Raw genomic sequence first — 21,785 nt, 5'->3', positions numbered from 1 at the left:
CCTTTAACAGAATCTCTGTTTTCCATCTCCTAACAGAGGGAAATATGCAAGTACCACATATCTGATCAATACAGCAGCAATGCTGTGCCTCCCTCCCTCTCTTCACATACAGCTGGTAGTGATTCATCCAGCTTGTGATCAATGAATCAACATTAAACCATCCATATACTTCAGACCCTTTAGTAGAAGCCTTTTTTTTTGTCCACCACAGGTCAATCAGTGACTGTCATGAAGTTCAATATGCAAACTGAAAAATTCTCATCTATATCTGTTAAGAGGAATTGTCCAAAGGATAAACACAGGAACGATGTGCAAAGAGGTTGTGAATTCATTTAATTTAAAGTCTGTGAACTACCACAGAAAAATGTGCTATTATAACGAAAAGCCGTACTGATGGAAAAAAATAGATGAGTTTGCAGGCCAAAGACCAACACTGTTTTGTGCGCAATCCAGACTTGCTAATCTTAATCTTTGCAGCAGTATTTCCCTAGATTACGAGTATTTCTGTGCTAACAATTATTTTGCTGTCAACACAAGTGCCTGCTTCCTCTCATCACTGAATTAATTAATAAAAATGGTGCGATGGGGCAACTAGAATTAAACTGCTGGCCAATCCGGTGAACAAAACCACGTCTTAAGCACTTGAACCTTTTAACAGCACTTTATCCTGTTGATAGCTGTTCTCTTCAGGGTTTGTCTTCACCAGTAACACTGTCCTAACACAGGTAGCACCACAACAGCAATGTAAAACTGTTACTGTAACAACAGAGTGGTGGGGTAGAGCCCTTATTGATTACTGAAGAGGCAATGCACTAAGCGATGCCATGGTCCTGCACCTCTGTATCCTGCTGATGTTTTAATCTTTCCTAGGCACCGTTTTGAAGTAACTGCTTTTGATTGCTGCTGGAAGGCTGCACTTCTTTTCCACTCCCACTCGGGCCTTTATCTCTCGGTTTGGCCATGGGATCTCAAAGTTGACCCCAATATACCGAACTGGTGTGTTGCCTGCATTTCACTGCTTCGCTTGTGCTCTAAATAAGAGATAGACAGACTTCTTCAGCTTCCACTCTTACTTCACACCTCCAATGGAAGAAGGAGATCTTATAAAGTATAGCCATACTGTCTTGGAAAAATAAAGTGCAATTACAAGTTTGTTCACACCATTTAGCAGAGCTGTGCTGCTGGTACCCACGTACAGGCTGTCTTGTAAGACTGTCAGTACTCCCTGCTGCGGGTGCAGGCATAAGTATACACCCCAGGCAGAAGATTAACACTGACTTCCTTCCTATTCTCAGTTTTTCCCTTCTGTGATGTCTGCCCACCCAGCTGTCCCTCCTCGCCAAACAGCTGCACTGACAGACGCTGCCTGCCCTTCCTCAACGCAGCAAAGGGGAAGAGACAGGCAAGCTGTCACTGACAGTTTGTCTACGTGACAAAGCAGACGGGTACAGCTAGTACGGAACTAAAGTTTACATTGTTCTGTGTGCAATGGGACCAGTGTAGCCAGGTTTCCTATAGATACACCTTCCTGTTCCCCTTCCATATGGCAATTGTCCCAGCTCCTAACCAGTGTCCCTTATAACATCCTTTAAAAAAAAAAAATTCCTTCTCTTCTGTAGGTCTTTTCCTTCCCTTCCCCTCTCTCTGTCTCTTCCTCTTCCTCCTTCCACACATCCTCTGAGACAGACAAGGGGCAGCTTTTGTTTCTGCTAGTGCTAAGTGTATGTGTGTTAGTTGCTTTGTCTGGCTTGTCTGTTGGCCAGATATGCAGTGAGCTCACACTGCAGCTCTTCTCTACAGGGAGCGTTACTCTGAATCCTTCACCTCTAACTGGCTACTAATTGTCAGGACAATGGTAGTTATTTAACAACTTTGACACCTCTTTCCACGCATTACGTTTGCTTGAAACTGGGCAGAAGTTATTGGGAGGGTTATCTGAAGGATGGTCTAACTGAAATATGTCACAGTCATATACATCTTTAGGAAACTTGGTTATCAAGAATTGATATAATAGAGATGCATCAAATTTTTCGTGGATATCTATCGTACCCAGAACCATCAGAATATATGTGATTAATACTTATAGCAAATGACTGTTATTCAGAAGTTTCACTGTGGGGGGATACACACATGTTTTTAAGTAAATGGAATAGGTCTTAATTTAGATGGAACAGCTTTTAAATTCGTACCGAAATAGAGCCCACTGAAAGGCAAATGTCCCTTTAAGCTGAAATATTTAAAGACACACTTTTGATTAAGTTTAGTTTTTGCAGACAAAAGGTAAAAAGTCATTAAAAACATAACATTATATCAGAAAATAATATGTGCTGACTGAAATAGTTTCTCTCTTGCCCTTCCTGTGACTGGACAAATCAGGAGAGAACAAGGAAACAGCTGGTCAAACACAGATGAATCTGCATTTGTGAGTGACAAAGCACAAAAACAGAGATTAAAGATGCTGGCTTTGATACAGAACACCAGGACTGAAACCCCCTTCTTTCAAAGAAGACACAATTAGGAAAGGAAGGTCCCCTACGTGAAACACCTGTAGAACTTACTTCCATCAAAGGCACAGCAATGAAACAGACGTACCGTCTTCACTGGTATGGGGCTCTGTACTAGCATCCTGGTCCACTTCCTCTAATGTACCATGTTCACTGTATGGGCTGTCACTGAAGGGAAACAAAAGGTCAAGCAGAGAAAGAAACAACACATCAAAAATATGCCACCCTCATGAGATTATTTTAAATTGTTCTATTAATGTTGTGAAGTTATGCGCAACATTATTCTCATGATGTGCTATGAATACACAATTATTGAGGAAGCCTACACATCTCTCTTTCAAACAACATCCTCAGTTATTGAGAAGTTCCAAGAATCTTTGAATCTTTGAATTTCTAAAAAGTCTCTGAGTGTTGCTAAGAGAGGAAAGGAGCAGGGGGGGAAGACATCATAAGCTGAAATTTGTTGAGGTGGTTCACTGACAGTGAGCCAGTTTCCTACCTGTCTGTGTGCTCTGCACAGTGTACTTGGAATTCTGGATGCATCTGGCTGAACACAAGGATAGCTTCCTCCACAAATTGTTGTAGGGAACCTCATCATACTTGCCTGTGCCTCGTTTTTTTTAAAACTTACACTTTACTATGTAAATGCTCTTCTCATTTATCTTCATACTTCTATTGTGTTTAAAAGTAATTCTGTATCACAGCACTTATCCAATCAGCCTAATGATTTTGTTAAGGATAGAAGGGTAATATTCTGACTTACCAGTAGTCATCTCCAGCCATGCATTTTTCATACACTGGGCCATCAAGTTCTTTAGCATCTGGAAAAATAGCCTCATGATGGATGATGATAGTTTTGATTATCTCATTCACGTGTGCCTGACAAGACACTTGGTCTTGTATGTCTGGAACAGGCATCAGGGTTGGCCCAAAACAAATGGCCAGGTTGTACGGATCCATCATGTTTTCATCACTGTACTGCGAAAGGCTGTTATAACAGAAAAATCAAGAAAAATTTACTTTTCCACTGGAACTAAACTTATTCTGAAAACTGGAGAAACTTTATTTTTCACAGCTTACGGAATTCCTGTTCTCCTTGACACTTAATGCCACATAAAGTAACAAAACAAAAGCGGAGATTTGCTCAATATGCTATAAAATGAGTTTATAGCACACACATATATATATAAATATGCGTTCACCCAATACTGTGGTTTGTGCACGCTGACCTAATGGGCTAATGTAAAATGCATCAACTGCTGCTGCTTCTACCTCATCAGTGCATGTCCTCGGAGGCTTAAGTGGAATGGATCTGAAATGGGTACACATGCCTATCATCTCTCATCAGACTTTGATGCATCTCTCCCATCGACTGGCTCTATAACTTAGGCACACCGAATTGTCTTCCGAAGGCAATTAAGTGCCTGGATCTTGCAAAGGCTCTTGTGACCTCTGGCTTCAGTTTTTAGCCTACAGCCTAAAATCCCTGAGCACCTTGCCTTCTGCCCACAAACTCACTGTGTCTAGTTTTGGAAGACTGACAAACTAGTGTAAGTCCAGAAAAGGACACTGAGATGGCTGGGGAGCTGGAGCATACATACAGTGTAGTGGGGAGAACTGGGTTTGTTCAGCCTTCAGAAGAGAAGGTTATTGGAGAAAGCAGCTGCAATCTTGTACTACCAAAATTATAAACAAGAAAGAGTCAGACATTGGTGCACAACAAAGGGATGAGAGGAAGACACACAAGTCACAGCAAGGGGTATTCCAACTGGAGGCAGTAAAAAAATTCTTCACTATAAAGGTGACCAGGCACTGGGACTGACTGCCCAGAGAAGCTGTGAATTCTCTGCCCTTTGAGGTTCTTGACTGGACAAAGCCTTGAGCAACTTGGTCTAACTTCACAAGCTCTGAACAGGAAGTTAGACCAGATAAGGTCTGCCATGAGGTCTGATGACTTCATGTGGCCCAGCAGGCATAACTGCATATGCAAAAAGCAGAACTGGATTTGTAGAAAGTCAAACTATGGGAATGTTTTTCCTGTGGGTGCACCAGAAGCAATTTGGAGATAGTAAGGGTTTTAGCCTGCTTTCTGAATTGCATTCCTGTGGAGAGCACAGATGTAGCTAACACAACCATGTAACAAGCACAGCCTCATACAGCTCTGGTCAATCTGTATGTCTAAGCAGAACAGAAGCTGTGATACAAGCCTTTGAGACATTCACACAGCATTACATTTGGGGGGTGAATTTATGTTTCAAAAGAATGCTTATTTTCATCAGTCTTTAAATCTCTGCTCCTTTTTTTAACATTGCTTGAAAGTGGTTCAGAAATTACTAGAAGCAAGGAAATGGGAACAGCTGAGAATACAGGCGTGCACGCATAACTTGTCTGCAAAGGCCCTGTTTCTATAGGAACAAGTTGGACGAAACGGGGAAGGTCACAAAGAGAGAATGAATCAGCAGAGGGCAAATTTAGGAAAAAAAGACCAAAAAGGCAATATGAAAACAGATATCACAGGAAACATACAATATGGCAGCATAAAGAGAAAAGCTAGAATCTGGGCAAAGTGCACAAGAAGCAAAATTTTCAGTGAAAATACTGGGGTCAGCAAAACCAGAGTGGGCTGTGAAGGACTGGAGGCCCAACCTGTCTTTTATTTTCTCTTTGAGAATGAAAAAGTTTTTCTGGGATGATGAAGACACATACACCACTTTCCCTTTCTCACACAACCCTCCTTCCAGCAGCTGGCTGTGTTTTGCAATGTGAGAACCAAGCTACTTTGTACCAAAGCATACACAGGGGAGGTATGTTCTCTATTCTGGTAGCCCTATTACCAGAAAATAGAAGCAGCAACACAAAGTCTCACACTGGCAGTGCCTAGCATTGAACAGTAGCTTGTGGTGCCTGTGCTGCTTGAATATACTGTTTATTTTTTCTGTCAGGCGATTAAAATCAGCTTGAGATAAGGAAAAAAATGTCTACTTTTAATTTTGCAACTGTTTTTAATATAGTTGCAGTTTGTATTTGTTATTTTTCTTATCAGCTTATTTTGTTATTAGCTTTATTGCTGCAGTCAGCACTCCCCATTTCAGGCTCTGTCTTACAACCTTGCTCAGTTTTGGACAAACGGAATTTGAATTTGAATGAAAACTGGTGTTTTCCCTCTATTTTTATTGCCAATTAGAAGATCATCTTCTGCGTTAAATGGACCTTAAATGTAAGTTCTACACAGAGTATGCGTAAACCCCAAGAACTTCAATACCAGCAGAGGAAGGCAGCTAAAGATACAATACCTTGGGGTATTATAAAGCACTTACTGGTTCAGGAAGGCGAAGAGGTATCTCATCACTATAAGGACCGACCTGGGCAAAGTAAGGAGTAGTTTGCGGATGTGAAGAGCCCTCTCATAGAGATTGTCTATTCCTGCAAACAGAAAAAAGTATTTTAAGCTCCCTTTCATATGATGGTCTAAAACAGCATCCAGTCAGTTTACTCAACTTACTTTGACTCGTTACCATCACATATCCCTAGCCAGTATCTCCTCATTCTGGCCTATTAGAAGAGTAAGACCTAAAGGTCCTTTTCCCTCATTAAAACCACACAGTTTAAAAGTAACGCTTTTAAACACAAGAAGTTACAAATCTGCCTACGTCAAACCCTGGCCACTTGCTCAGCTAGGCATCTCACAAAACCACAGCAGCAGCACATAATAACCTGAGGGAACCAAGGGGAGATGTTTGCCATCAGTTTCAGATACAGACTCATTCTCTCTATTTGAATGTTCATATCAGATAAAACATTCCAATCACCAAGCTTCTCTGCTGAGTTTTCTTAATCAAATGTCCATTAACTCTCTTAATGGAAAAGTAGAAGAAAGGCTTTATGTTTCACAATATGTAAGCAGCAAGCACAAAGATCACGTGTATTTTCCCAAACAATTTTGTAGCCGTCCACCAAAATTTCTTTTGAAGCAGACAAAACAAAGTCAGCTTAATAAAGGCATCGGTTCCTAATGTCTTGTAACAAGGATGGATTATCTTCTATGTTGTTCAGAAAGACTGTGAGGCTGCAAGTGGGGTAGTGATGGGATAAAAGCATAAATTGTTCTTCAAATTAAGTAATATTTCAATTTTTTACTCAATGTGTTTCCTGTGTAAATGACACTGTTATAAACAACCTAAAATTTCAATAATGCTTTTTATGACAGCCAAGGAAAAATGCTGCAATTAACCACATCTGGGAGAAATCTTAGCAGGCTACATAAGAAATACTCTCCAGCGGCACTGAAACGGACATTCACAAATTTGAAAATAAGAAACAGGAGCTGATTCCAAGAGCTGAGAGGCCATTTATACCACAAAAGGTGATATTTAAGAAAGAAAAACTTGAACATTTAAAAAAATGACTTATATAGAAATGTGCTAACAGCAGAGTTCCTGCTGTTTATTTTTGCTTTTTGGTATGGCTATTTCTGCCGATCAGCATTTATTTGTAGATGCAAAATGTGTGTTGACTTAGGCTCCTTAGAAGAACAACCGGTATCTAGTAATTAGTCTTCTGGTACCAAGAAATAAAGATAAGCAGAGCATGCCAGCAGTGAGACTTCTGTTTAGTGTGCAGAAGTGCTATAGTTCATTAGGAAATGCCTGTGTAGTAAACTGGGGAGAAAACCTGTTCCCACATCTGCATTTATAGGAGATTCCACTGGCTCAGCACCACTAGTGCACTGGGGAACAGAAGATTCTGGGATGGGGTGACACTCATCTCCCTGAGAGTTACTGCAGAAGGAGACCAGCCCACCACTGCTTGCATGAAGGAAGCGCATTTGGATTATGGTATTTACTGAGGGGGCAGCAAAGCAGGAGGCAAAAACTAGTTCCCTAGCAGAGTGGCTGAAGGCTGGAATGGTGTTCCCGGTGACTGCCGCAGAACTGGTGGGGAAAAGGACTGCTGGCAAGTTCTGTAATTTATAACCTAACAACTCAGACTGAACCCAAACTCTAGTTGAAAATCAGCTGAAAATTGCTTTCTCAAGTGGAGTATGGGACTGGAAATTTATTTTCATGTTTCTGTTAAATGTGGATTGCATGAATCGAGAAGTATTTCTGGTTACTGGTTAAGAACTGGAGCCCATGGCAGGGATGCGCTAAGCCTGGGAGCTGCTTGCACAGTGAGGATCTGCAGAGCAACCACAATTCTCTTCCTTTCCTGTCCGTGCATACCACATCTTGGAGATGCCAATGGTACGTATCCTCACTTTGGCACTGTAGTGCCACCCTGCTGCTCTGCACAGCCCACAGACACCAGTTTTAGTGCAAAGCCTTTCTCCACCTGCCTAAACTAAGCCACTCCCAGTGGAAGAAGCCTGCTAGTATCTTCAGTTCCTGTTCTCCCAAAGGCAGCTGCTGTCACAGCTAGGACAACTTGCGAGCCTCCAGCTCAGCTGACCTTCCCCCTGACAGGCCTGTCTGTGAGTCTCTGTACAAAGAGTTGTAGGTCTTGTGCACACAGGTTTTGAGCCTGCGTTCACATGTGCAGGAGGACTTTCTATGTTGTGGGGCTGAGGCATGAAGGCGCATAACCAAAGATGCTTTGGCTCTGGTTTGCAACACCCATATCTCAGCAGCAATGCTTTGTAGGGCTGTGGCATAGCTCCTCTCCAGCCTTTCTGCCCTGTGAGCTGGAGGTGGGAAGAAGGAGAGAAGTTGTGACACAGCAACAGGACCTGTATTCTGCATTACAGCCATTTCTGGCTAATGCTTTGTGCTGCAGACCTGCCTCTTCCAGACAGTTCTGGAGACAAGCCGTGGATCAGGTTCGGTCATTGCTGAACTCAAATCAGACCTGAGAAATGCACTGGCTGGGCTCCCAGGTGGGTCCAGTGGCTCCTTCCAGCATTGTGCAGCCTATCCAGATGCAATAGCTCTGTCTAAACTAGTGAGATTAACCAGGATGGGGCAAAGTCTTGAACACCAGCAGACAGCTATCTCACTGTGGTTATCACACTGTCCAATGTGCTTGTGGTTTGTGCCAACTACAATTCTTCCGAGCAGAGCAGTTCCCAGACATGGTTCGCCGGATGCATGAACCAGGAATTCGCTGCCCAGTAAGCAGCATGGACATGGCAGAGTAGGTACAGCGAGTTTGGCTGTATGGACATGTGCTGAGTGATCCCAGCTGCCCTACTAGGAGCATGATCAGTACTGAGTACTAGCAGATCACCTCTATGCTGAAGCAGTTACAAGCTATACATGCTGGAATAATGTGTGTGTATTTCCAATACCTTCCTGGTAACTCAATCCCAATTTCCATGAAAGCCCCTTTATTGAAAATCCAAACTACTGCCAAGTGGTAAATTCGTGTGCTTTCCGCATTATTTCAAAAGGCTTGTTTTTGTTTCTCAGCATTGGTTTGGTTTGAAGGAGATAGGCAATAACGTTATGTATTTGCATGCTGCTTTTAAATGAGGAGCCAAATTTCATAGCTGCTTGCGTATATGCAGTGCATGAGTGGGTACATAGGAAAGAAGGAATGAATACAGAGCAATCTTTCTGCAACCAGGCAGAAAGAATTTGCAGCTCTGCTGTTTCCCATGCAGAGGGAACTGAAAGCATTGCTTTGCCTCCACCAGCTTTGCTGAAGAGAGCCCTGGGGCAGAACAGCCATCCAATCTACAAGCTGGTTGCTGCGAGGAACCACTGGCAATCCCAGCACTGCAGAAAGCTGGCTGTGTCTCCCCTCTCTCAGCACTTCTGTTGGGAGGTCCTCTTCTCATTACTCTGATTTTCAAGAATTACAATTAGCCCCACCTCAGCACCTGGTGAGGTACTACTGATAGCTGCCAAGCAGAAATAAGAAATTAGGGGATTTGAAAACTGGTTCATTACGCTAATGATACGATAAGACTCACATTATCAAAAATAAGAAACAGGACAAGCCTCTGGCAAGGCCAAGCACACTGAGAACTAATGTGTTTTTTTCCGACTGTGGAGTGAGGGAAGGGAGATCTGTGTGAAAGATACAGGAATATCAGCCACAAGTCAAGACTACCATCAGATACCACAAGTAAAAATGGTTACTATTTTTTAATTCCAGTTCTCAAAGCGTAGCAAAGGTTTTGGAGCTCTGATCTGACACACCTGCCTTCCAGACCCATTTCAGCCACAGGGGTCAAACCCACAAGCTGGAGAGTTTCCTTCCAGTCAGATGAGAAGGTATTTGGCATGGGAACACTGTGCTCTTGTCAAAGTAGAGCTGCAATGCAGCCTAGGACATGGGAGACATTTGTGAGGTGAAACAAGAGACAGGGAAGAGGCCAGCTTCCGGGGCTTCATGACCACTCTGCAGAAGAGCCAGGTACTTGTGCCCAGAAATATCAATGCATTTTTTTTAGACAATAATGTAATGTAATCCTAATAATGTCAGGAACTTGTTTTTTCTGCGTATCCATGAATTACCTAGGCACCTAAGCATCAGAGGTATTTATGATCTAAGAAGCCTCTACCAGCTACCGCAACTAATGAAAAACAGAGAGCTCAGAGGACTCTTCAGTGGTCATTTAAGTCTATAATCTCACTGTTTGACTTCACCTTAATCACCTCTGAGAGACATCTGTCCAACCTGTTTAAAAATCCTCCAAAGAGGCAGATCACAACCTCCACAGGAAAATCGACTGACGTGCAATCTTGCATTGTTCTTGGAAAAGATTTATTTATTGATCTTCCATGGACTTTCTCTGCAAACACACCTTGTCCTTCAACTGGATGAATGAATCCAGATGAGACTAATGTCATCGCATAAATGAAATAATTACTCATCAGCTAGCTGCCTCTTTGTCAGCCATGAGCTAAGGATGAATTTTCAATAGCATGATACAAGCATAAATACCAGCTACTCAAACCTTAAAAGGTGTCATCTTCAGCCTCCAAGAACACTGTAACCTGTTCTGGAGAGGTGGTGTCACCTTTGCTTACTGCAGAGACACACAGAATCAACAAATGTCCAGTTTTCCACGAGAAATAACACCCTTTAACCACCTGGTAACTCACAATGAGGTTTTTGCAAAGACAAACTCTAAAGTGAAACAGATCAAAAGCGAACAATCTGCCTCAGAAGAGCAAGGGAAACTTGAGCGGGGAAAAAATACAATTAAAAACACAAGTCCTCAAATACAAATAAAACAAAACTAAAGTGGAAATGAAGACCAGGATGCATTAATCCTAAATAACATTAAGAAAATATATATTAAAGTTTAATTAAACAATAATCCTGAAGTAGTGGAGCATGTAAAAGCAATAAATATCCAAACATATAAATGCAGCACTTTCGTGATGGTGAACAGAAGACTTTTGCAAGAGAGCAATTGCTGGTGGTTCCGAAATATTTTTGGCCAACTGGACTGCAACATGCCCTTATCACTCTGGTTTAGTTAAAAATGCTACAAAACCACTGTACTTCTCCTGGTCTTGGTTCTACACATGGCCTCTCCTGTACTCATGGTGAGACACGGTTATCCAGTGAGGAGAAGATTCAGCCTGGGAGCAGTCAGAGGTCAGAAATGTGAGTTCTAGGTTGTATGTTCTACCATCCTGTGTTAACAGACAGCCTCCATGGGCCAATCTCAGCAGTAACAAAAGAATTACAAATGTTGGGCAAAGGAAAGATATTATTGATCAAAACATGTGGAAGGTGAAACCTGGTGTCATCAATGAATGAACTGTGCTACACTAACAGCCAGTGCTGCGCAAGCTAAGCGTATTTCACAGGCAAGGACAGCACAAAGGAGGAAGAAGCAAGCAAGCAAAAGTATCTCTCTTTCCAGGCCATTGTTTTGAAGGATAAAATCCAATGTGGTATCTTCATGTGGAGGTCATTCACTACTTGCACTTGGTGTGGCGTCTACTAGTAACAGAGTAAAAGCCTAATGCATATTTTACACACCCACTGATCATCAAACGTGACTGAGTTACTTGCAGGTGTAATTTTTATGGTCACTTTGCAGCTGACAAGTAATCCACACGAATATGAACTAGTGCTGAAGTTAACGAATTGTGCCTCTTTCCACTTTGTTAGATTAATACAATCCAAATCAAAGATACGTATATATTAACTAACTCAGCCATGCCACTTACAGCTCTTTCAGATCTTAAGAAGGCATTACAGGAGGACAACACGATGATCTCTCATGCCTACCTTGAACATGTCACTTAGGAAACAGTTGTTGTTTTGTTGAAACTTCTTCAGGAAGAGTTGACAATTCAGTATATAGTTTTTTACTTTTTAAGTAATGGGCAACTGTCTAGAAAAGCAATAAAATAATTTCCTTTCATAATGTTTATGCCTTTAGGTAAACAGGCACTGCTGGCAGCAAGTGACTGAAATGATGAAAATCAGAAGGAAAAAAGATGCAAGTTTTCATCTCTCCTAGCATCTTAGTATATCTAATTTAAGGCACAGGAGATGAAACCAAGAAGAATTATAATGACCTGAGCAGAAGCTAAGCAGTCTGGGTAGCTGAGATGTGTCTGCTGCTGCACTGCACAGCTGCGTATATAAAAATGAACTGTAATTCACATGTATAAGAACTCACTCCAGGAGAGGAACTGCAGTATCCCAGCAGTGAAGGTGAATTATGGCCAGCCCTACACACAGCTTCAGTACCCTCTGTCTCCACGTGACTCCTGTTATGAATATTTTGCTCGTGTTTGGCCCAATGTGTTTCTACAAAGTGGCAGAAAAGAAATGCGGTGCAGCTCTCCTCGCTTTCCCTCCTGGTTTATCTTACCCTCTGGATTGCTGAGTGCTGATGGGAGCAACAGTAACCACCCCTTTTGCTGAGAATGCAGAATTACGGCCCATAATCAGATGGATTCTTTATGGTTCTGTCCTACCTTCCACGCTTGCTCTGGAGAAGTCATAACTTGGCCCAGATTTTATCTAAAGCAGTTTATAAGCCCAAACAGAGTAACATTGTTCTCATGAGTCTAACTAATACAAATTGCCCCAAAAGTCACAGTAATTTTGCAGTTTCCACTGTATTTGCAAAAAGGAAAGCATTAAATCACAATGCTCTATTTCATTTGGAAATATATGCATAAATGCAAAAGAATTCCTCCGTGGCTGTACTGAGGAAAGGTTCATTTTGCAGCTGTAGCCCTAGTTATGCTCAACATCCATAACTAACTACTTCAGTTTCAAGGGGTTTTTCACTGCCAACATTACATTTCCATACAAAATGTGCGACATTCTGCCCTTTTACAGTCTATGTGAACGTCAACTTTATGAATTTGCTTTCTCCCTCCCCACTTAAATAACAATTTCTGCCAATGATTAAAAAAACCCACACTGACATTTACCCCAAAGGCTGTTTGAAAACAACTTAATGCTTATTCCATTCCTTACTGTTTATCAGACAGTGAATGCAATATGAATTAAGACATTTAAACCCTCTTAACTAAAAATTTGAAAGATTTGTGGACTTTACATATCAATTGTGATCTAATGAAGTTACAGTAACATGTGCTCTCACAGAGGAAAGGGAGTCAACATACATAATATGTGAGGCCACTTGAGCACATTAAAAGAAATTAATGCAACTATGACAGGTTCAGTGTCTGAAGTGGGAGAAAAATCTTGCCTAGACTCTCTTCCCTTTTTCAAGATATACAAAGCATTAAGGTTAAAAGATAGCAATGTAAGGGGCCTTTGAGACTGACAGTTTTTGATAGTACATGCCACGTGGGCGCTATTTAAACTGAACTGTGACAGGTAGTACATTCCAAAATGCTTGTTTTTTTTTTTTTTTCCCCAAAAAACCCATCTTATTTCCTTGAAGCGGTGGATCACTTAACAAAGTGCATAGAGTAAGTACACAGCTATAAACACACTCCACCTCAGGCTTCTCAGATAGTCAGAAGATGCAGACAACAGCCTACTGTTCCCAGCGTGTAGTTCTGGGGCTGTCTGTGGGTAGCAAGTCACAAGAGCTGTTTCTTTCTCCCCTCATGCCACCTTCAAACTCCCCCTTCGTGAGAATACAAAGCAAACTCATTTCAATGTGCTCAGGGAGCACATTCCAATGCGCACATTGTCCTACCATGTTCCAAACTTACCTCTCCTCCCTCTGCTTAAGGAAGGCATCGACATGCCATTTCAGAGTGCTGCTGCCCCCCACCCCCGCCCTGATAACTTTGTGGAAACCAAACCAAACAACAAAATCACCCTCCCCTGGCTTCCTCCAAAACCTGCCAGAAACAGATCTGGAACTCTTACAACACCTTAACAGGAAGAAAATCCTCTTCTTTCTTCTCTAACAGCAATAGCAGAAGTCAAACCTAGCAAAACTTCTCAGTCACTACACCTCGTTTTGACAAGCTGTTGGAGAGATGACAACCCAGACTTATGACAGCCTCAGAGCACAGCCAGTTTGAACCAGAATCAGATGGTTTCCCAACCATCTTTCCCAACAACCGTTCCATTTTAAAATGTCCCTGTGAAAAGCAGTGACTTTGTTCCAGGCTATAGGTTGTTACTGATTTCAGCTCTGCTGGATGATAGCATTATTTTAAAAAAAATGTTGTCAACTCTTTGTCAAGAAAATCATCTGCTGCCTGCGTACCTTGAACATGCCACAGCTGGTCATCCTCTAAGGAAATCAAGGCCTAACACTAGGAATTTAATATTAATTGCCATTTTTCTTGAAGTTTTTAATAACCAAAGGCCATTTTGGGATGACTGTGCTGGATTCCCTTCAGACAGTGATGCTCCGAGAGGCTGCTGAATTTCTCTTACCTGCACAGGTGCCACGTACGCATACTCAGTCCATTGAACTTCTACCCCTCTTCCTCAAATACCCCATCTTGTCTTCAGAAGCTTCAATGGTGAACTGAAACTCGTTGAAACTATCCACATCCCTCTTCTTGGAACACTTTAAAAAGTTTGTTGTGGGCAACTATTTTTGCCTCTCCTAAGCACTTGTATAGTATCTGTAAGCTGCATACTCATTCTTGGTATTTTACCGTTCTACTTAAAGCTCTCCAACACAGGGGAGTGCAATACCATCTCCACATATACGAACAACCATTTATATTTTTCTTAATGCTTAGTCAACATAATAAAGTCATAAAGAGATCCAATGGGCAGAACCTGACAGCAGAAATTTTGAAAATGAAATCTGGTACAAATGTTTAATGATAAAAGTGATTAATCATTTGAACAGCTTATCCAAGAACGTGGCAGATTTTCTGTCAACTGAAGCCATTAGATCAATAAATTTTTCCAGCAGACATACTTTAATTTATCCAGAAGTTATGAAAATCAGCGCAGGATTATTAGTTAAAAGTTCAATCATCCCTGCCAGGCAGAAAATCACTTAGTCAAAATGATCTCTTTTTAGATTTCTATTTCTACTTCTATGACTTGCAGACGATTTCTGGGCTACGGCACTGCAGTTAACTAAAGCTGAACTCAGGCAGAACCAGGATTATGCTTCCTAAAGAGACAGTCTCACCCTCAGCATCAGGAATCGAGACTGTTGAGCTGCATTTTTGAGGTTCTTCAGGACTGCTCAGTACCATCTGTAAACAGCAACAGCTGCAGAAAACTCCATAAAAAATGAAACACAAAATACTGCACACACACCTGGTTGTAGCGATCCACATACCTGTAACCTCCAGGCTGAATCACTGCAATCCTCCCTATGTGGGAAGGAAGCCACACACATTGGGTTCCCCCAGCAGGGAGCAGAAAAGCCCATCTGATGGCCAGCCAGGACACTGTGCACACACCAATCTGAAGTCCTGCCTGCTTGGCTGAGATCACTTTGCCAAAATAACACAGTTTGGAGGGAGCCTGCCCTAATTAATATCCCAAAGGACTGGCCCTCATTACCTGTGAAACTGCCTCCTTCTCCATTTGGCTGGAGCAGGCAAGTTATAAAGGAAGGGTTGAAAGAGGAAATTCTTCCACAAAGCTAGCACCTTTGACCACTTCTAATGGACCCACAGGGAACAGTAAGCCTTGGCCAGTTGGCTTGGTCTCACCCCTCCTTAACTTCTACAGAGATTTGTAAACTGGAAGGGGTTTGCGCATGCCAAAGCAATTCACTCATCTGCTGAGAACTTCCTAAATTACCACAACCTCTCTGTTTCCTTCCAGTTACGAAGGCCAGCAGTGCACAGTCCCATGCAATGCTCCTCCAAGGCATCCCATTACAACTTCTGTGCTGGAAGGCAGATAGGGCTCTTCTGCAGACAACACTCAGCTGCTCCCACCCCACTCCTGCACTGAAGGGCTTTCCTGCTGGTTCGATTGGGGATTTTAAGTTGAGGACAATAAAGGTCCAGAACCACACAATGTCGAGCAGTTAGTTACTTATTCACCACTGCTGACTCCAAGCTGCAGGGCATGAAAACCTTTGTGGAAAGCAACATACTGTTTGCACAGTCATGACTTCATCGCCTTCCATCTGCCCCAGTGCACAGAGGAAAATAATAATGCGTTTAAATTTAACTATCTCTTGTATACCAAAAGATATTCTTCCTGCCCTATTAAACAAAGAGTTGTACTGTACATTAATCCCACTGGAAAAAGGGAACAACCACAGCTGTGAGTATGACTAATAACTGACCCAGACTGTTACAGATGGCAAACACATTGTCTCAGAAAAATCTGTGAAGTTAGCTCTTTTTTCAGGCAGCTACTGTATACATGAAAGTAACATTCTATTGAGAAAGAAACAGAGATTTCTACTTACTGATACAAGAAATAAGATCATTAAATCTTTCCTTAGGAAAGACAGGATTTTCCAGCCCTCGGAAATAGAGCTTCAATACTCCAGCAACTGAGTTAATGTCATGGTTACTTTGGTCATCTGCCAAAGGATTTTCACCTTAAAAAATAAACAAAGTGAATGAAACACACATGCAGAAGCATTCTTACATGCAACATTTTTATAAATGAGTGACATTTTGGGCTTTGTTTTGTTTTGTTTTCAGTGTGTGGGAGGTGGCAATGCAAGCATGCAAGTAAGATAATAAACACTGATTTAGAAATTCTAGGCTATGATTAAACTAAACCCAGCAGTCTAAATAAAGCTTCCTTTAAATTACATAACCTAGTGATCTCTCAGACACTGAACTTCCAGCTACGTATTTATGGACATGTTGTGATTTACCGTCAGTAAAACAGAAAAGCCAAATGTTCTTAGTTGCATAGCATTTCTCAAACTATTCTTTGGGAGCTTACATAAAGCAAATTGAGTTGGATAACTCTCTGAATTAGAAATCTGTCTTCATTCTGAAAAACTAAAACATTCAGGAATATGTGTGACCATTTGGTGAAAACACTGAATAGGAACGGAAACCCTAATTGAAAACTCGGCCATGACTGAACTATGTGTAATTTTAAAGACTTAATCTTTATTTTGAAACACTTTAAAATGAATGTATCTTCCAGAATAACACTATCTAGAAGAAGCAATTAACAAAAAGGCAGATTTAAAAGCTGGAGAAGAGGGGAATGTGGCTTCATTTAGCATGTAAAAACAGCTGCTTCACGTATCTTGTCAAAGACAAGATCAGGTTTAATAACATATATAACTAATCCTGGGGAGAAAAATACCACGCATATTTTTTCATGCTTTTAGTCTCAAGACTTCATTGCTCCAAGGTTTTTCTCCTTAGCAGATGATCTGCAAAAGGCTCTTCTGGAAATTAAAAAAACAGTTTCTAAGGCAGAAAAAAAGAGGATCTAAGATTTTTAAAAAATTGTAACTAGTATTGGTTTAATTCAATTAGGGGATTGCTGGATCCTCGCTTCCCTAGCAGAACAATCCTAGGCTGGATGTTGCAAGCCACTCAAGTTTATAAAGCTTTTTTCATCTCCTGTTATCTTTCCCATGATTTCTCCTCTGAAGCTTCCTTTGGGAAAGAAAACAGTGGTTGAAAATGGAACAGCCATATGATGGAACAACCAATGGAACAGCCCATATTCTCATTGATCGTGATGCCACTTTGGTACAGAGACCAGAAAGTTAAGCATTCATATTTGACAAGATCAAGTAACAGGGTTCTCAAATTGTGATAACGAGTCTCTTGAATCTAAATAAACCCTATAATTTCTCTTTTCTGAGGATCTTTAAAATAAAATATAGACAAACTATTATTTGCAGTTTATCATTAACAAAAGGCTAAAGTTTACTGTTGATTCAAGAGTGGTGTGTCTCGTCTAAACAAAACGAAAACCAAGCTCAAACTCCTAGGACATAACACGGGAAAAACGTACATGTCATCGTTACACTTCATCCTTAAGCATATGGCAGTACAAAGTTTTAGGTGCCATACAGACAGTGCATACAAACCGTTCAAGCAGTCAGGAAAGTAATTAGAATTTAAAAGATTTTTAAATGTGAGATATTAAGGTGCTTGAATAAATGAAAATGCAATTACCTCTCTCAAACGAATTTTTTATATCATTGACTTCTACCTGGGAACCAGACACTCTAAAAATGCCCTGATGCTGAAGACCTGCAGCAAAGATGGGAGACAGTGGTGAGAAATGAACGTAGTTTTAAAAGTACTTTTAATCTCTCTTTGAAAAACAAAACTGTGCTGGTAAATGCGTTATGCAAAAGACACACAAAAGTCAGGGCAATAATAAAATGACATAGTATGTTTCAGAGCTTACCATATAAATTGATAAATCTGATACAGCTTTCCACAATGAGAGGAATGACTTGTCCCGAATCCTGGAAAAACAAGAGCAGAAGGCATGAACTGCAGATTGGAAAGAGGAAACCTCCCTACTCTGGACTGAATATATGCATTTTCTTGGTCAATCCAGATGGACATACAGTGCTGGCAAAAAAACACATAAGAAGAAATATGATTTCTAGCAGAGTTTTCTTCCCATTTAGGGAGGAAGGGAAAGAAAAAGGTGAAGAGAAAGGCTTATGGCTCTCCATTAAAAGGAGTGAATTGGGAAATCCAGAGACTTCATTCTCTACCTCTGCCACTGTATCTGGCTAACACTGTATGTGACATCTAAGCTCATGCATGTGTTTTAGATTTTTGAAGCAAAATGAGTTAAAGCAGTGAATTTGCCTTTAAAAAAAATTATTATTAAGAATAGTAATTCATGATGAAGTTGATCCCTCTGCATTCTTTTAACTTACCTTTCTTTTCCTGATGGAGAAATCCTATCTGGACCTAACTACACAGGATGTAATTCCTTGAGGTGCTTTCCACCCCCATCCCCCAAAGAAGTGTTGATTACAGAGTTGACAAAGCCTTTTCTGAACCTGCTGGACTATCAGAAATGGTCTTGGAGAAAAGCCACCAAATGACATTGCATGTGGTACCAGGTGTCTCCCTCCTGACCTGGAAGCACTCCTATGCGCTCTGCTGATTTGTGTGTCCTAACACAGGACACGTGATGGCCTGGCACATTGTTTTGGGCTGCTCTAACTAACTGTTAATACACTGGGGGATGAACCGCAGCCACTTTGAGCTGAGCATGTGGCTCAGCTGCCTCTTCTGTAGGCAGCAAAGCATTGGGAAAGGGAAGTCGCAGCCTACACCTCCCTGCCTGCAAACGGCAGAGCTCAGGAATCAAAGCTCCTGGACTCAGCCATGCTACAGGAGAAGATCTATAGCTGCATCTTCAGTTAAGTGTAGAGGTGTTTTAATAAAGGGGAAAAAAGGCTTGTGATGGAAGCTGGAGAAGATGACTATATACCAATTTTCAGCGAGTTATTTGTCTTTTTCTTTTAAACCGCTGATTTTCCAAAAGAACTGTCACAGTCCTTCATCTATGTGTTTTGGCACTTTAAAAAAATGGATGTTCTACCCCAAGCACATTAACGAACTACAAGTCATCAAATATCTATTAAAGTCACAAATCATATGATTAAAAATTATTTAGAAAAGTTGGTGCTTACACCAGAAAAATTACTGTTCCATAAATAATAGGTACCTTTGAAATTCTTGTCTTAAAAGCTGTAATTTTTCTTTCCAAATGAATTCCAAATATGTAAGCTCTCAGAGAACTAATTCATTTGAAAGTTTAATATCAAACAAGTCTGTATTACCGAACCATGAACTCAAAAACACCCTGTAACTCATAATACACATTTCCTCTTAGGAACTAGTCCTTCATTTTCACGCTAAATTACACTAGTGGGAATTTTATGAATTAAACCCGAACAGGAGAAAAGGCAAGTACTAAAAAAAAGTTTTAAAAATAACACACAGTGAATAAATGAAACAATGCACTTCCTGAGATAACCCCTGATCTTCTGTGTATTCCACGCTGTCTTAGTGGAGCTTGCAAAAGACTGTACTGCTAATTATGATATTTAAATTGCAGCTTGTTTGTGTTTTAAATTAAAACCTAGCGAAGACTGGCTAGCGAAGAACCCATAACGTCTGGATGAGCATTTTCTGTGAGTTGTGTCAAGATTCAGCAACAGCTTGAATAAAAAACCTCCATGCAACAGGTCAGTTGCTAAACCCAGCAATACTGTCACCATACCAACAGTGAACAGCCTGGCTCTCCAAAAACACAAGAGTGTTAGAAAACATGCACAACATGCACCCATATCACCTGTTAGTAAACTGGTTGATGCGAAGAATGTAAAGCCTCAGAAAAGACAGTGTTTGCAGTAAGAAATTACAAAAAATAAATTACTTTTATACCTGTTTTTGGAGAATCTGTTCAGAACCACACACAACTCTGTAATAATTCTCTGCAATGATTGCAACTAACAGCTTTGGATTTTGGATCCAATGACAGGAACATAATTTTAAGTAACAACCCGTGTTGGTGAAATGTCAAGAACAGTGATGCTACCACTGCTGTGAATTTAACTTGACGTGTGCAGTTAGTGAATGTATGTTTGGGACTAATTATCATTTCTTATGATGCAAAAATGTAACAAAAAGAAATTTGGTGCGATACTGTATTTCACCAGCTGTAATCCCTTTGTGCCTGTCAAAGTGACTCATCTCTGTCAGGAATGTCGTGGTCTTTGAGCAGGGATGCTTTCCTAGGTTAGCTCCCCCAGTGGCAAATCTGCCATAAGGCAGCTTTCTTTTCATCTTTCCTTTTGAAAAACTGTACATGACTCTCCACTTGCAAGAAAGCCCTATCACTCGCACTGCCATGTAGCATAACCCTCTTTTCCGGGAGGGAAAATGAGGGAGTACCATTTCTCCTGATTTGCTCTATGCTTCTCTAATCCAGGGGCTTTCAGTTGTGGGAGTTTCTGCTTCTTTGCTTACTTCTATCTTTGAGCAAGAATCTGTTCATGATATTCATCTCTTGCATCATGTGATGACTTCCTGCAAGTCTTTGCACCTCACAGCACTGACTGTATAACAATAATATCAGTTTTCCCTTCAGTTGCACTGAGGGTGGCTGAAAGCTTGATTCGAAGACACTTAAACTGGTGTGGTGCCAGTAAGCACAGAATTCGTTCTGCAAAATATTTACTGCTAGCTAAGTTGCACAGGAAGTAAAAAAACCATCCCTGTAACATTCAAATCCAGTCCACAGAGACTGCAGTCAGGAATTTAATTCACTTTATAAATCTATTGTTTATAAACTTATTGTTACATTTTTTTTTGAAGATTTTTTCTCCTTAACTCTGTTAGCTAGTGTCCAGAGGTACTAACTGACTGTGATGGGCAAGTGCTTCGTAATGAATAAGGAAATATCCATCATTTAAGACTACAATCACTCCAGAGCTGTGCTCTGGTTCAGTTTTGCCTGATGTACTCATACGCTTATTTCTTAATGCAAACTTCTCCCTCCAGGTTTTTCAAAAAACTAATTTTGAGCCAGGCATGAATGCAACCCGAAAGCGAGGCAGACATGGTTCTCTTGTCTCCAGAACTATACCTGATGTCTCGTGTGAGAGTTCCTTCGGCCTCGGCTAGAAGCATTATTAGAAATAAAAGTATGAGAAAGAAGAAGATAGTAAATACAGCAAAGATACAAGATCCAGAATAGCGGTGATCACAATTTCATACAATATAATAAATTCCTAAAGTCACAGGAAAGCAAAAGCTGGATATCCAACCCAGGGTAATACTGCTTCTCCACAGAGTTTGAATACTGAATATAATGAAAATGGCAAGCAGGAAATTGTGCTAAGTGTGGCAGGCACCATGTGGATACATCCTATCTTCTACATGATGCTAAGTTTCCTAATAAAACCAGGCTGTCAATACTATCCCTACTTAGCAAAATCTCAGGGAGGCTAATGAGAGAAATGAATCCCCC

General features: G+C 40.9%; 1 protein-coding gene across 1 annotated transcript in view; it reads right to left on the bottom strand.

Annotated features, from left to right (window-relative positions):
• Positions 1-21,785, bottom strand: part of SRGAP1 (SLIT-ROBO Rho GTPase activating protein 1) — a 70,397-nt gene that overhangs the window by 8,238 nt on the left and 40,374 nt on the right. The window contains exons 12-17 of the mRNA XM_010133242.1: positions 18,189-18,249; positions 17,951-18,028; positions 16,258-16,392; positions 5,822-5,927; positions 3,268-3,492; positions 2,593-2,672 (exon numbers count right to left, since the gene is read on the bottom strand). Coding sequence (XP_010131544.1) covers positions 2,593-2,672; positions 3,268-3,492; positions 5,822-5,927; positions 16,258-16,392; positions 17,951-18,028; positions 18,189-18,249 — 685 coding nt within the window. The remainder of the gene's footprint in view (positions 1-2,592; positions 2,673-3,267; positions 3,493-5,821; positions 5,928-16,257; positions 16,393-17,950; positions 18,029-18,188; positions 18,250-21,785) is intronic.

Source organism: Buceros rhinoceros, unplaced genomic scaffold (assembly GCF_000710305.1).
Source record: "Buceros rhinoceros silvestris isolate BGI_N320 unplaced genomic scaffold, ASM71030v1 scaffold3683, whole genome shotgun sequence".
Lineage (NCBI taxonomy): Eukaryota > Metazoa > Chordata > Aves > Bucerotiformes > Bucerotidae > Buceros > Buceros rhinoceros.
Note: the sequence above shows the minus strand (reverse complement) of the source record. Positions and strands in the feature narration are given on the sequence as shown.